General features: G+C 41.6%; 1 protein-coding gene across 35 annotated transcripts in view; it reads left to right on the forward strand.

Annotated features, from left to right (window-relative positions):
* Positions 1-3,940, forward strand: part of RIMS1 (regulating synaptic membrane exocytosis 1) — a 479,645-nt gene extending 475,705 nt beyond the window's left edge. For all 35 annotated transcript variants that reach the window (XM_060235941.1, XM_060235653.1, XM_060235663.1 and 32 more), the window contains one exon: positions 1,690-3,940. In XM_060235941.1, the coding sequence (XP_060091924.1) occupies positions 1,690-1,908 (219 nt within the window). In that variant the 3' untranslated portion in view covers positions 1,909-3,940. The remainder of the gene's footprint in view (positions 1-1,689) is intronic.
* The last annotated feature ends 13,143 nt before the right edge of the window (positions 3,941-17,083 follow it).

A 17,083-nucleotide genomic window follows, 5' to 3' on the forward strand; every position in this document is an offset into this window, starting at 1 on the left:
GATCTGACAAGATCAGGATAGCCCAGGTTGCTGAGGGCAGGATTTGAGAGATTACTCCCCCAAATAATAGAAACGACATCTGTAGCTTTAAGAAAAAGCCCCCTGAGCTCTCAGACAACCACAACAATTTCAATGAGCCTTCCAAACTTTGGTTTCTGTCAAGAGAAGCACTGAGAGGAATCAGGATTTTAAAGCCAAAACAGCCCTAGAAAGAATCCCCTCTATATCTCCATCATGTTCCCTGATGGAGGAGAACTCCATCAGCATGACAGCATGACACACGGTCTTGGGAACCAGCACATAACTGCTGTAATTTAGCCAGACTTTTCCTTGGGAGAGGCTGTCAGAAAGAGGCAAGGAGGGAAAGCTGATGATTGGGGGGGAAGCAGCTGCTAAAAGGTTTGCTTGTGGGTAGGAAGAAAAGAAGGAAGTAGGAAAAGAAAGAAGGTATGAAGACTGCCATGGGGTGGAAAGAAGGAATAGTGGGGGAGGGGAATGTAGAGAAGAAGAAGAAGAATTGCAGATTTTTACACCACCCTTCTCTCTGAATCAGAGACTCAGTGCGGCTTACAATCTCCTGTATCTTCTCCCCCCCACAACAGTCACCCTGTGAGGTGGGTGGGGCTGAGAGGGCTCTCACAGCAGCTGCCCTTTCAAGGGCAAACTCTGCCAGAGCTATGGCTGACCCAAGGCCATTCCAGCAGGTGCAAGTGGAGGAGTGGGGAATCAAACCCGGTTCTCCCAGATAAGAGTCCACACACTTAACCACTACACCAAACTGGAAGATGTAAAGCCTCCCACTCGTCCTTGCAAGGTCCACTGCTTGTTTTTCCCTATTAACCTTACATGAGGATGAAACTAAAATGAGAAGCCAAGTGTTGGTTCTTTTGTTTTAAAATGGCTTAAAAAAAATAAAGAGTCCATTCCAAGGGGTGAATTTATTGTTGACCTTTAAACCTTCCCAAATAAGGACATAACATTTCATAGTAATACTCCAATCCTAAGTATAGTTACTCAGGAACAATTTACAGTTCTTTTATGATAATTTACATCTAAGTAATAATGTTTCTGCGAGGGAAGGCAGCTTGGTAAAGCCCTATCTCAACAGATCCCAGAAACTAAGCAGGGACACTATTTGAAAGGGAGACCGTTAAGGAAGACTCTGCAGAGGAAGGCCATGGCAAACTGCTTTTCATTTGTCTTGAAAGCCCCTTGCTGGGGTTGGCTTAAGTCAGCTGCAACTTGACAGCACTTTACACACATACAAAATCATTTTCTAGTAAACGTAAAGGACGAACAGAGGTAGTTTATCATTTCCTTCATCTGCATAGCTATTCCAGATTTCCCAGTGATCTTCCACTGAAGTATAAACCAGGGCCAACCCTGCTTAGCTCCCAAGATCTGACAAGATCAGGCTAGCATGGACCATCAACGTTAGAGCTCATATTTGTTTACATTACACCAGGGCCTTTTTTTGTAGAAAAAGCCCAGCAGGAACTTATTTACATATTAGGCCACCCCCTCTTGATGCCAAACCAGCCGGAACTACATTCCTGTGTGTTCCTGCTCAAAAAAAGCCCTGCATTATACCAAATAAACTAAATTCAGTAGTGCTATCCCACGACTTTCTACTGCTCAGAACAATATATTCATTGAACATGCTTTGATTCTGTCTATTGGTTTTTGCAGGTGATAGTCTGGGGAGACTATGGCCGGATGGATCACAAATGCTTCATGGGAGTTGCACAGATCCTGTTGGAAGAACTTGATTTATCCAGCGTTGTAATAGGCTGGTATAAATTATTTCCGCCATCTTCTCTGGTGGATCCAACGTTGACTCCTCTGACTCGCAGGGCTTCCCAGTCATCTCTGGAAAGTTCTACTGGGCCTCCCTGCATTCGTTCTTAGTATAAACAAAAACAGCAGGTGCTCCCTATCAAAGCCCTTATTACCCAGGACATCAACGGGGGAAAAGCTATTTACAGCAGTGAGGAGCATTTTTTTTAAAAAAAAAGACAATCATTTCAATTTTGCCTGTAGTAGTTTATCCAAAAATATGTCTGAGTTTGTTAATAGGTGGCTGAAGTTGATCGAACAAAACAATATATCAAAACAGAATCCATCTGGCAAAAAGTCCCTGATGCTTATAATTGTAATGAGAAGAGATCTTTTAGATTAAACTGGAAATGCTCACTCTTCCCTTTTGGGTTTTGTTTTTGGGGGTTTTGTTGTTGTTTTGCAGAGACCACACAGTGTTAACTTCCTAGTGTTCCTGTATATGTTACTTCCACTGGTTTTTGCTGTGTTAATCTGCCAGTTGGGTAAAAGTCTTCATGATGCTAACAGAGACCCTTCCTTTCTTTTTCTAAGTCGAACCAAAAAGGGCTGAAGTATATCTCTGTAAGCATCTCCAAAAGTGTTCATTTGCCTGATATGCCATATGGTATGACAACAATATGTTCATTGCTCCTCAGTTCTGGTTCTCCTAACAAGTGTGGAAAGCCAGAATAAATGACCATCAAGTAATTTAATGTATTCTTTTTCTTAGAGTTTTTTGTTATTATCCAATGTAAAGAATGAATATATTTGCATTGTCCTTCATAATTTCTTATGTTTTATGAATATTTTGCATGAGGGAGATTTGCAGCTACAACTAATGCAGGAGACTTGATTTTTTTTAAAAAAAGCAGCTTTGGTTTTCACTTGGACATTGGAAAAGATATTTGTAATATGATCATCTTACCAGACCAGAAGAGAAAAGTCATTGTCTTCTTGTGTTTAAATGTGTAACTGACATCCCAAATATTGACCAGGAATGGAGTTGAGCATCTGACACTTTCAGCTGTTCCCAGGCTTCTCTGATAACGTGTCACTTTTGACACATTTGTCTGCCCTGGTTAGAGCATGGTATGAGTTGTTCAGTTTTTCACTGGAAATTCCAGTTGAAATAATCTGCACTTACTAATGTTTTTATCAGATTTCAGTTTACATTTATTTGAGATTGATGCAAGCACAAAGCTTGAATTTTTTTAAACAAAAAGTAATCATGGGGGTGGGGGGAGGTGGGCAAAGGTGCAGTAAAAGAAAACTTGCATTTTGTTCATTTTGGTTCTTTCTTGGCCTTGGAATCCCTTGTGTTTTTCTGTAAATGTGCTAAAAACTGCAGAATGTGCAGGTGCATTGAGAAGTTATCCCTCCTTTTATGGGCCAATAATTTTGTGATCTCACAAAATAGAGCAGCATGACTTGGAACTGTTCAAAGCTGCATGCACGTTTTGTAAAAAAGGAAAAAGAAACAAACAAAAGAGATTATTTAATAATGTATGTTAGTTCTACATAGGCCAGGATGTATGTTGCATGTACTTGTACAGTTTGCTCGTAATTACTCTAATGAAGTAACCAAGAAATCTAAGCCATCCATTTTTTCTTATAGACATTTTGCGGGTTTTAGCCAGGCTGTGTCAGTCAGTCTGGTGCTAAATGTCTATAGATGGACTTTATTTTTTACCCTATGGAAAACGTGGCGTAGTACGGACCAAATTCCTTCTAATAAATATTTTGGTGTAGATTCCTACTGTGGGGCTGTAACACATGTAGAAACTGTGTACACAATTAGGTTTTCCTTCATAGACATAACTGCCTGCACCAAGTGAACTATTTATTAACTATTACAATTATTATTTAACATTGCCAGAACTTTCTGCCCACGTTTCCCTGGGGCATAGATTGATTACTGCTCGACCTGCTGAGCAGGAAGAACCGAAGCACTGGTGCACTACGAGATTCCGTTCTGTCTTTTAGTGGCCAAAAATGAACTAATTATAATTCGGTAGTACCTTTCTATTTTGACCACTTGTCTTAACATCCCCCTGTGCTTTTAAATGAAACTTCCAACTCATGTTCTGTAGACATGTTTAATAAAATTTCCTTTTCATGTTCAGTGTAGTTGTGGTTTTGTGTTCAGTGTGTGTGGAAGTGGTCTATGCAGAACTGAAGGAGGCCTGTCTCAACACAGGATTGCCCAAGAATCTCATCCAAGTGAAAATGAAGTACTCTGTGGCACATGCAGATTTTCTACAAGCTGATTGAATAAAGAGGTTTTCCTGCATAGAAGACCAGGTCTTACTGTTGAAGTGCCCAGATCAGAGTTGTTTCATCCTGATTCTACACCATCTTCTTTTGTCTTGCTTCTTTCCATTTCACTTCCCACCTCTTCCTTCCTCAACACAGAATTCTTGTTCACTTTTTCCCTTTGCTACTTCCCTTTGCCTGCTTCTTCTTCCATGGACCTAAAGGAAAAGATAGAGGTGATTTGAGAATAAGTTGTCTGCAATTCCAAAATACTTCTGATCTAGAAAAAAATGCCAACATGAAGTCTGAGTGGCATAAGCAGGGTTGGCGCATGGGAGTAGGCCAGATAGGCGGGTGCCTTGGGGGCCACGTGGGCAGGGGCAGGCACCCCCTCCCTGTCCCCGCTCGCACCAATGAAGCTGGCTGAGAAGCAGCCTCCTGCATGAATCTTACTCTATTACGATTTGGAATGGAGGCAGAAGCACACGGGTGCCGCTTCCCCGCCAGCTGAGTCCCTCTGAAGGGGAGGGAGTGAGCTGGGCTGAGGGCAAGCCGAGTGCTCTCGCTTGAACCGCCCCTCGCCCAGCCCCTCTGCTCTGCCTGTTCAGAGGGACTCAGGTAGCTGGGCAGCGACTGCCCACGTCCTTCTTCCTCTGTTCCAATTTAGAAGAAGCATGCAGGTGGCCACTTCTCCGCCAGCTCCCTTTTAAGGGGGGAGGGTGTGGGCCGAGTGTTCTTGCTCGGCCCACCCTTTGCCCAGCCCACCTCCCCCCTTCAGAAGGACTCAACTGGCTGGGAAGCGGCCACCCATATGCTTTTTCTTCCATTCCAATTCGGAATGGAGGAAGAAGCATGCAGGCGGCTGCTTCCCCACCAGCTCCCTTTGAAGAGGGGGGAGAGCTCAGTGAGGAGCAGGCCGAGTATTCTTGTTTGGCCCACCCTTCGCCCAGCCCACTTCCCCAGTTCAGAGGGTCTCAGCTGGCTGTGAAGTGGCCACCCGCATGCTTTTTCCTCCATTCCAAATCGGAATGGAGGAAGAAGCATGCAGGCAGCCACTTCCCAGCCAGCTTCCGTTGAAGGGAGTGGGAGGGCTCGGCAAGGAGCAGGCTGAGCAAGAACCTTGCCCCGCCCTCAGCTTGCCCCACCCTCAACCTGCCCCTTGCCCCACCCTCCCTCCCTCCTTCCTCCTTCAGAGGGAGCTGGCAGGGCCAGCAGAGCACGCCAGAGCGATGATGTCACTTTAGATGACATCATCGTGCGCGATTCAGCTCCGGGGGGAGTGGAGGGCCAGGTTCTGCCTGGGGTGGCAGAACCTTTAGCTCTGGGCCTTGGCATAAGCATAACAGCAAAAACAACAGAAAGAAGGGTAAAGGAAGAGCCCCCTCCCCCAGAGGAATAAGATCACTGTTACAGATAGGACTGAATTTTGAAAGCTTTCTGGGTCATTTTGATTCTCCTTCCTTTGAGTAATCATGCACCACTTCTGTTCCTTCACACCGATTTTTTTCCTGTTAAAGGTTAATACATTTTTCCATGGACATTTTGATTTTGGTTAATATATTTTGCAATATTATTTTTCACCTCAATGACATCTATGTCATAAAATTTGCATATATGTATAAATGGCATAAAAATGAAGGCAAAAGAAACAGAAGAGTAACAAACCATCAAACGAGATTGGTTGAAACTGATGACAATGACATATGGCCACCAGACCTTACCCCCTTGCTGCTAATCACCTGGCCAGTGTGGGGAGGACTTACCAGAAGAAAGATAAAGGCCCCAGTGATGTCACTCATGATGTCACTTCTTTTTTTATTTTTTTATTTTTTTATTTTTTTTTATTTATTTAGAATTTCCCACAGGTGGCTCAGGGCGGCTTCCAACAATAGATCCAACATAAAATTAAACATATAAGGGAATAAACATTTAAAACAGATAAAACCATAAATATTAATAAATATTCGAAATATATATAAAGAAATCTGGCAAGTTGCATTAAGTTCTCAAGCTAGGTATAGGCTAGCCGGAAGAGGGTCGTCTTACAGGCCCTGCGGAACTGAACAAGGTCCCGCAGGGCCCTCACCTCTTCCGGCAACTGATTCCACCATGTAGGGGCCATATTCGAAGTGATGTCATTATGCAGGTGACATCTGGGCAATGCTCTGGTATTTGGGTGAAAACTCTATGGTAGAAGCCATCATTGTCCAAATACCAGAGAGTTGCTGCTAATTCACACACTTCTGGTGCTCACTGAAAGTAATGTATCATATCACTGGTGACCTCCTGGGCCTGTCAGGAAGAACTTGACAATCCAAGCCATTAGGTTGGACCTGTGCCTACAATTTCCCCCTTTTTCAGTGGAATGGCTATATTACAGGCTAACATCAACCAGTTTAGCTTGCTTTTTACTAACCAGTCAGCAGAACTCAAATCAATTGACAAGCTGCATGCAAATGAATTTGGTTGTGTCCATTTTCACAATTACAACCAGGGCTTCTTTTGAGCAGGAACGAACAGGAATGCAGTTCCCGCTGGCAGGCATCAGGGGGTATGGCCTAATATGCAAATGAATTCCTGCTGGACTATTTCTAAAAAAAAGTCCTGATTGCAACTGTCTTCTCACTAGACTTTCTGGTGACAGCTGCCCTCTGCTACCTATCTGGCACTGTTACCTCTTCCAAATTTTAAAAAGGCAAAAAGCCTCAACTAAAAAAAAAAAATTAAATCATTTCACTATCTAGTATTTTATGGTCCTTCAGTATCTGCCCATGAATATGATCTCATGATCTTCCCATCTCTTCTTGCATAAATGCTGTTGACTATGCAAGTGCAAAAAGCAAGACATTCATCCTCTCCACTTAAAAGATGTCTGACAATACAGATACAAGGAGAGGCTGAAGGACAAACAATTGTGTACTTTGCACAAATCATTCAATTTAATGACTGGAACAACCATGACCTTGGGCAATACTGCCTCTTCTCTTCTACATGAGCTGGTTAAGCTCTCAAACTGGCAAAAGCAGCAGTAAAAGGCTGCTGCTCAGTCACAAAGCTCTTTAGCACAAACCTGCACTTCAGTCAAACTTCACAAAGGAACATCGATGCAGGATCCCACTTCATGTATTGTCGAAAGACTACATCAAAGGCAAGCATGTTAATGGAAAAATACTCAGCATGCCTGTTGATACTGGGCAAGAGGATATGGGGATTTGGCAAAGTGAATGGGATTGGTTGGAGAGGTCACTGGCTTCTTGGTCTTTCAGGCCTTCTTATCACTATGTTTCTTTTATATTTTGCAGCTTGATTTTCCAAACGAGAGAGAGAGAGAGAGAAGTTGTACAGAAATATTACTGCAAGTGGCCTACCCATGGAAATGAATGCTCAGTGTAAACGTGCAAGAATTGAACTCACAGAATCAATCACATTTCCTCTATGATCCTACTTTGGAAGAGTTTTGTTCATAAGGCTCATTAAGCTGTTTTAGGGAAACCAGCCTGCAAGATGCCCTTGAAGTTGAGCCTTGCTTCAGCCACATGTCTCCTACCAATATCCCAGCTACATGTACTCCTTACTATGCTGCTCCAGGCCACCCTGAGATGCTAATCTGCTCAGAGATGTAAGAGAAGAATGTGAAACTCATTACTGCTGTGCTTTCTCAAGTACACCAAAGCATTGCTTCATAATGTTAAACACTGCTCTTGAAAATAGGTTTCAGAATAAAATATCCAAGTGCAAAACATTTATGAATTCTGCTGAGATGTGTAAACTGTGGCTTTTGGCAGGCAGCAGCCAGGAAGAAAAGATCAAATTCCAACTTCCCTGCATTTTGCAACAAAAGTTGTACTTTGATCCAAGTGGGCAGCCATGTTGATCTGAAGCAGTAGAACAAAGTAGGAGTCAAGTTGCACCTTTAAGACCAACAAAGTTTTATTCAAAATGTAAGCTTTTGTGTGTGCATGCACACTTCTTCAGGCAAGGAATCAGGTACAGTGAGCAGAGCTACATATAGCTGGTAAGCAGTGGTTTAGAATGCAAAATGGAACAAATTTAAAATCCAATGACAGAATAGCAAAATTAACAAATTGAGCAAACCTTTGATCTGGGTAGCATGAGCGTGAGAAACCAATAAAACAGTAACATGTAAAAATGTGAGAATGTCTGCTAATCACACTATTGTTTATGAGCCTGGGCCAAAATGAGGTCTTATATTTCTGAGTTAGAAATGCCCTCATTTTATTGTTTTATTGCTTTCTCACGCTCATGCTACCCAGATCAAAGGTTTGCTCAGTTTGTTAATTTTACTATTCTATCATTGGATTTTAAATTTGTACCATTTTGCATTCTAAACCACTGCCTACCAGCTATATGTAACTCTGCTCACTGTACTTGATTCCTCATCTGAAGAAATGTGCATGCGCACACAAAAGTTTACATTCTGAACAAAAGTTTTACTTTATATAAGGCTAAGCTGAACGTTTTACAATTTAACCTTTTCTGTATAAAAGGGAAAATTTCAGGAGCGAAAGGTTTCACGAAAACTCTCTTGCTTCCTTTTTTTGACCCCTTTGTGTTGCCTGTTTGAGGTGCTGGCAACAATGCTAGTCAGAGCCATTTGCCCTTCTTTTTGAAAAACATAATGCACAAGTGATGACAGAACACAATGTTCTCACTCTGCTTTGACTTCAAAAGTCATACCATAGGTCCATAACCAGTCCAAATGGCAACAGGGTATCTTATGAAGCCAAATCAGAGTGAAACAATGATCTTTGCCCTCTTCTGAACTGACTTTGACATGTCATCATGTAGTCAAGTCTAACAGACTGTATGACATAATTGTTATGCTAAATTTGATAGTGAGCAAAATTTCCCACCACCATTCTATTTTTGTGTGGTGGAGAAAGGGGGAGAAATAATACCAAGTAGCTGTAGAGAGATTTCTCAGTTGTTCAGTTCTAGGAATCCCTGTCTCTCAGCTGCAGACTTCTGTACACAGTGTTGTTGTTGTTCAGTCGCACAGAAGTCTAACTCTATGCGACCCCATGGACAAAGTCACACCAGGCCTTCCTGTCTTCCACCATCCTCCGAAGTCTGCTCAAATTCGTGGTTGTTACCAGTTGTTATCAGTAACATTGTCCAGCCATCTCATCTTTTGCCGTCCCCTTCTTCTTTTGCCTTCTGTCTTTCCCAGCATCAGGATCTTCTCCAGTGAGTGCTCCCTTCTCATTTGGTGGCCAAAGTATTTGAGCTTCAGCTTCAGCATCTGACCTTTCATGGAACAGTCTGAGTTGATTTCCCTTAGGGCTGACTGATTGGATCTTCTTGCAGTCCAAGGAACTCTCAAGATTCTTCTCCAGCACCACAGCTCAAAAGCATCTATTCTTCTACGCTCAGCCTTCCTTATGGTCCAGCTCTCACAGCCATACATTACTACTGGGAATACCATTGCTTTGACTATACGGACTTTTGTTGGCAGGCTGATGTCTCTACTTTGTATTATACTGCCCAGGTTCGCCAAAGCTGTCCTCCCAAGGAGCAAACATCTTTTAATTTCATGGCTACTGTCACCATCTGCAGTGATCTTGGATCCCAGAAATGTGAAGTCTGTCACTACTTCCATATCTTCCCCTTCTATTTGCCAAGGTGTGATGGGGCCGAATGCCATGATCTTAGTTTTTTGATGTTGAGTTTCAAGCCTACTTTTGTGCTCTCCTCTTTCACCCTCAATAAGAGGTTCTTTAGGTCCTCCTCACTTTCTGCCATTAGAGTGGTATCATCTGCATATCTGAGGCTGTTGATGTTTTTCCCGGCAATCTTAATTCTGGCTTGTGCTTCATCCAGGCCAGCATTTCGCATGATGTACTCTGCATATAAATTAAATAAGCAGGGTGACAGTATATATCCTTGTCGAACTTCTTTTCCTTTTCTAAACCAATCAGTTGTTCCATATCCCATTCTGACAGTTGCTTCTTGACCCTTATACAGGTTTCTCAGGACACATGTGAGGTGGTCTGGTACTCCCATCTCTTTAAGGACTTGCCACAGTTTGTTGTGATCCACACAACAAGCGTAGTCAATGAAACAGAAATAGACCTTTTTCTAATACTCCCGTGCTTTCTCCATAATCCAGTGAATGCTGGCAATTTGATCTCTAGTTCCTTTACCTCTCCGAAACCCAGCTTGAACTTCTGGTAGTTCCCGATAGACATACTGCTGAAGCCTAGCTTGTAGGATCTTTAACATGACCTTGCTGGCATGTGAAATGAGTGCAATGGTGCAACAGTTTGAACATTCTTTGGCATTCCCCTTCTTTGGGATTGGAATATAAACTGACCTTTTCTAATCCCATGGCCACTGTTGCATTTTCCAAATTTGTTGACATAATATGTGCATCACTTGAACAGCATCATCTTTTAGGACTTTGAATAGATCAACTGGGATACTGTCATGTCCGTTCGCTTTGTTGTTAGTAATGCTTTCTAAGGCCCATTTGACTTCACGCTCCAGAATGTCTGGCTCAAAGACAGCGATTTCACTGTCATGTTTCTCAAGGACATTGAGATCCTACTTGTATAATTCTTCTGTGTATTCTTGCCACCTCTTCCTGATCTCTTCTGCTTCTGTTAGGTCTCTACAGTTTTTGTCCTTTATCATGACCATCTTTGCACGAAACATTCCCTTCATTTCTCCAATTTTCTTGAATAGATCTCTTGTCCTTCCCATTCTGTTATTTTCCTCTATTGCTTTCCTCTATTGCTCTGTACACAGTAGTTGGATCATAATACCAACTGGCCTTACATATAGTAGAAATTACTGAGACAATGCATGTGAAGCACCTTGAATGCTTTAAAATGCTATTTAAATGCTATAACTTTTCTTTTATTCATTGATTAATTTTTCTCATTTCTCATTTTTTGGACACAAGGACTAAAAGGACTGAAATGAATTTTGCTGTTACCAGAGTGATCTTAGGATCCTTATCACTAAGCAAAGGAGCCATAATTTCCAGGGTGTAGGGGACGATTGATCAATTAGAGACTTGTAACAAATTGGCAAGTGTGTGCAGGAGCAAGGCCGCTGAAGCAGGGATCTCCAAGAGTGGCCCAACTGAATTTTACAGGGAAGCTGTGGCAGGCAGTCAGCCAGGCCAGGTGGCATAGAGGGAGATTTAAGTCATGAAAGCCAGGAGTCAGGGGTTGTCAATAGTGGAGGACAAGAGACCACCGCAGATGTTGCAGAGGACAACAGACTAACCTCAAAGAGCACTGAAGAGTGGGAACTGGCCACCTTGAGGTCTACTCCAAGCAAGGCAGGGACCATCCGATCAATCAACAGAGGTCCCAGTAAAAATTCTTGGGTTTTGGGCACGTCCCCTTGGGGCTCTTTGTGCAACTACATTAAATTGTTTCTGCACTCTTGAGCAAACAAACACTTCAGCAGCAATGATCAACTCACAGCCTCTTGACTAACGTCACAAGGCTTAATATAATGATCTCTTATATCCTTTTAAAAATTGCATTCAAGCAAAACATGAAAATATGTCTCCATCCTATCAAGGTCATAAAGGAAAATTATATTGGAATAAGGCCTATTCAGAAATCTCCCCTGTAGAACCACTGAAGCTATAATATTCAGTCTTGTGAATAAGAAAGCTCTGCAGTATTGTGAGATAGTAAGATCAATATAGAAGGGTAAAGATTTTGGGAAATAGGTGTGAACTTATTTCTCTTCCCCCCCCCGTGTATTTTATATTACAAAATTGCCTTTACTGGAATTGTCAAAACTAATAGATAACATTAACAAAAGATTTATACTATAAAATTTTAAAATGTTGATGATGTTTAGTATAGACATAATAATATGGGACAATTTATGTAAAGAATGTATTGTAGATGTAAGCTTGTATTTTTCAAAAGTATTTTTATGCAGAATAAGGTCAAATGTATTGTGCTTTCTATTCCCCCTATCCCCTACCCTTACTCTTTCTGAAACCAATAAAACTCTTTAAAACCTAAGATTTTGGGAAATAGAGACCAAAAGGCAGGGGTGAGCAAACTCAACAGGCTCATAAGATCAGACTGCTATAATAAGTTTCTAGGACACTCTTTTTGATCAAAGAAAGCACTTTGGATTTGCCTGTATCAGAAACATGATTAGCCGATATTCCAACTAATGTAAATTTCTCATCCAGGTCTTTCATCCAAGGTGAGTTGTGGGTATCCTGTTTCAGAACAGTTAGTGAGCCATCTTCAACACAGAACAGTTTTAGTCTCAGTTTAAAGGCACAGAGCCATGCTCTTGTTTCCAGGGATATTTGTCCAAATTCTGTTTGCAATACAACATTAGATACACAACAGGGGATATTCAGTAGTATCAGAGAGAACCTTGATTCAAATAGCTGAGCCAAAAAGAAATAAGGGCGTGCACATTCAAGTTGAGGGCTTGCACAGCTCCAGGAATATATTTACTCCCTCACTATGGGGGGGGGGGGGCTATTTACAGCATGTGCACATGTCTTGCTTCATTGAACACAGTTCTAAGTTGGGGGGGGGGGTCCAAGATAAATCTGCCAAGAACAGGATCCCTAAGTAGGAAAAAGCCCTTAACCTGTTCAATATTGGACCCATTGATTGACCATTGAAGAGGGTTCCATTTCCTGGTTTTGGTAAAAACCAAGATCTTATATTTCAGATAATTAATCACCAAGCTTTCTTGTGAACGGTAACTAGAGAAAGACTGCAAGGCCCTTTGCAGACCAACCCTAGTACAAGACAAAATAAGAGCATCATCCACGTAAAGCAGGACAGGGACAACATGTTATCACTGTTACTGTTATAATTCCATACGCAAGACGCCAGTTGCGTCATTCCTTCTGCATTCTGTGGTAGATGTGGACATGTTATGCTGGGATTTACTGTTCCATCAGAGAAGCATTGCTTTGTTCTTCCCTAATACTTGTCTGGTTTTTAAGTCACAGCCTGATTAGATATCTGGATCGGCCACATCTGTTGCAGATCCTCTTGCAGGATTCCAGTAGCCATCTCCGCTTTCTCTTCATCTCCCACACCCAACTGTTTATCTTTTCTGTGTTCACTTGCTGATTAGTTAATCTATGTCTGAAACAACTTTCAGAAGTTTATTACTCACAGTTACTGCTTCTGCAATAACATTCCTAAACAAAAATTTCTGTTTTTGTCTCTCACTAGGCAAGGTTTTGATTGGCCTTTCTAACACTGATTCAGTGTGTTGACAGTGCTCCATTTATTAAATGAAAAGATCACAGTGCTAACACAGCAGCCTGGATACTCATACATGAGTGGCTGTTTAGTAGCTCAGAGGTTATGCAAAAGCATTCTGCTCATGTTCAAAGGCATTAGTTCTCCATGATTTACTGTTGTGTACATCTTTTAAGAAGTTAAATGAAAATACAATTAATATGGGCTCCACTGAATTCATAAATAAAAAGGAGAAAATAGGAAGGTTGGTAAAAGATCAAATTTTTATTTTATGTTAGTTAGTTTTGGGGGGGGTTGGGGGGGGGTTGTTTGCAGCGTATTTTTTATATCTTCTAAGATGCTTTGAGAAATGTAGGCTTTAAATACATTTCAAAATCCTGCCACAAATTATGCTGATCAGTTGTTGCATGATCCTGCCACAAATTATGCTGATCAGTTGTTCTGCAGGGTAAGAGGAGCAGGACACCTAGGTCTAGCCTCCTGCTCCTCCTCTTGAACAACTGATCACTACTAGGCAGAGCTGGGAACTGTGTTCCATTGGAATGGGTTTCTTACTCCTCTGAGCTAATAGAAGGTGGGAGTAAGCATCTTGGAATATGAAATTACAGACTTTGAGAGATCTTAACCAGTACTTTTCTATTTTAGTTATCTGATCCTTCCTCCTGTCTGATCTCTCACATCTCACCTGGTATGTGTGTGTGGGGGGGGGGGGGGAGTATTTACTGTTGGTGAGTGAAGCAAAAATGGAAGGAGGTGATTTTAACCCATTGCCCCCTCCTTCTGCAGACTGCCAGCTGCCCTATGGCATCATGGATCCTGGTTCTGCACCAACATAAACTAATAAACTTCCTCCATTGGCACCCAGGCACGTGAGAAGGCATCCTCAGCCCTCCATCTTTGTAGCTGATTTACCTCCAAGGCCATTTTCCTTCACTGTGAACACAAAGACACTGGGCCGTTTCTTGTCAAAAGAAGCAGAGCATGATTTCTTTTCTCCTGATTTGCTTTCCTCCCTGAAATTAGCCATTGATATCCCCCTTTCCCCCATTTCCCTTCTCTTAGCTTACTGCCTGACAGCCCTTTCCCAGGGTCAGGGACTCCCTTCTTTCTGCCCTAAGTTCCAATCCCATCTATCCTGCTGCACTTTCCAGTCCCAATTCAGACAGTCTTGCTACTTGGAAAAACACAATTCAGGGTAAAAAGTAATTTTTGAGGCTTCCTCAGGCTCTCTTTCTTTGGAGGTTTTTAAACAGAAGCTAGATTACCATTTTACAGCAATGCTGATTCTGTGAATTTGGGCAGATAATGAGACAAAGAGCAGAAAGGGTTGCATCTGTGCTTAGTTCTTGTGGCCCCCTATTACATGCCCAGGGAAATGCTGTTTGCCACTTTTGGGTCAGACAGCAATTTTTTTCTAGGCCAGTTTGGCCAGGGATCCTGGAGGTTTTTTACAATCTTCTGCTCATGGAGCAGGGGTAACTGGTTGGTGGGGGAAGGTATTTGTGAATTTCCTTCATTGTGCAAGTGATTGGAGTAGATAACCCTGACGGCCCCTTCCAACTCTATCATTCTGTAATTTAACTAAAAGAACACAGACTCACGTTGCAATTTTACAATGATTTTAATCGGTTTCTGTCTTGTTTTTCACGCTGATTTCTCATTTTCTAATCTGCAACTTGGCTGGGGTAATAAAGGTACTTGCTTTTCTCCCTTCCAAACTTTCCTCAGCATAGATTTTGTGTGGCAGGCTGGGAATTGTGTGTACAACAAACTAAAAGTTCACCCCTTTTATCCCTGGGCTCATGGTCTAGATTTTTCATGTGCAGGGACTGCTCTCATATAACCAGCCTGACACAGGGACTGATTTGGTTTGATATGCATCCTTGCTGCATAACTGCTTCATTCCACATGCAATTATTTAAACAGACAATTAAATCATTTGCAAATTACATAAATGAGTCTTAATAAATGTTGCATTTTAAAATAAAATCCTGCCCTTTAGTGTTCATATGTATGTGGGCCCTAGTGTTGCCAGTAGCTGCCACAGTATTTGAATTGGTAGCATTGCAAATACCCAATACAGAACCTGTTCAGTATCTTTGAAAACAGTGAGTCTGACCATTGAATACATTTGTGGGGAAACTAATAGAACCCTGATTACCCTGATCCTCATTTTCACCACATTGGATCTTGATTAATAAGCATTCAATGGCATACTCGTAGTATGCAGAGATGAGGCAGAGACGGTGGAACTATGAATCAGAAAATACATATTAGGGCAAGAATCCCCAACCTTTTTGAGCCTGTGGGCACCTTTAGAATTTTGACACAGGGTGGTAGGGTACAACAACAAAATTGCTGCCACAAAATGGTTGCCACAGTAGGTGGATCCAGGCTTAAAACGTCTGTCAGAGTTTACATTCAGTCACACAGTGCAGATCCTTTGGTTGTGGTGGCAGCTGCTGCTAAAACAACTTTTTTTAAAATATGCAAAACCAGTCAATTCTTCCATGGCCCATCAAAAGCCCTGTTGAGCAATTGCTCCACCTGGCTCCTCACACTTCTTGGGAGGCACGACAAAAGGTATCATTGGGCACTGTGCTGGGGACCCCGTAATACAGTCTTTGACTGCTCCTTTTAAGCAGTTTACTCCTTGGTTGTATGCAAAAATGAAACAGTATAGAGAATAATGTCTTATTTTAAAAAAGAAAAAAAGAAACGTGGGTCAAACTGACTGGATGGATGTCTTTGAGTTTTCCTCAGGGATGCCACTCTCAGTTTACAGAGTGAGTTCACATGCAGGAACTCCTTTTAAATTGTGTCATGAGAGGCCGATTTGGGTTGGGATCTCACTGTTTAAAATGGCAGTGTGTCCCCAGCATGAACTTGAGGATACCCGTCTTGTCTCGTTTGGCCCATAGAAAGCAGAGTTATGATGTCATTTCCCATTTTTAAGTGCTCTTCAACATTTAGTTTTGAACAAAATGCTTGGGGGGGAAATAGTCAAAGATGACCTTGGTTGGCTCAAGAAAATGCATTTTAACAATAACCTAAATTCAGTAATGCTTGTATAATTGACAGCTCCATTAAGGCTATTATGGGTAACATCATTTGCCAGGCAGTTATTATCTGAGACGAACATGATATGCCATCAGAAAGATATTAACGATACTCCTGAGAGAGGAAGAAAAGGGATGAAAATATCATTCAAAGTAACAAGGAGTGTTAAATCCTAGCGCCTGCATAACATAACTGAAAAGATACTTTATGCACTCTGAATGATTTATTATACAGTGGTGACTTGCAGCTCACAGAAGGGAATTCTCCTGCATGAGTGTGACAGAACTGGTTATTCAGGTTTAATTTAAGTTTGCAGTTCAATCCCCTTTAATGGGGCTTTCTTTCAGGTCTAGCAATTGAGCAGTGACTTGAAAATAACACTAATTTTAAATCTCACCCTGCAGTCTTGAAAGGGGATTCAACAGGTTTCTTAGCTTTCTCAATCCATTGCTCATAATCTAATTTGTTCAATAATTTGGATTGCTTGATTATTAAACTAATACAACGACACCGTCATAGCTGTCAAGAATTTTGGTTTTGTTTTTGGTCATTAATATATATCTTATTTAGATAAAATTATTATTTCCACCATTAATTTTATAGCAATGGGGATCAGAAATCCTCAGTCCCTTTATTTATTGGAATAGAAAAGCAGAGCCTGCAGTAGATCCGGCTTGTGTTAGAACACTGCTTTTCTTTCAAAAGAGGCCCTGTTC

The sequence above is a fragment of the Heteronotia binoei genome, chromosome 1 (genome assembly GCF_032191835.1).
Source record: "Heteronotia binoei isolate CCM8104 ecotype False Entrance Well chromosome 1, APGP_CSIRO_Hbin_v1, whole genome shotgun sequence".
Classification (NCBI taxonomy): domain Eukaryota; kingdom Metazoa; phylum Chordata; class Lepidosauria; order Squamata; family Gekkonidae; genus Heteronotia; species Heteronotia binoei.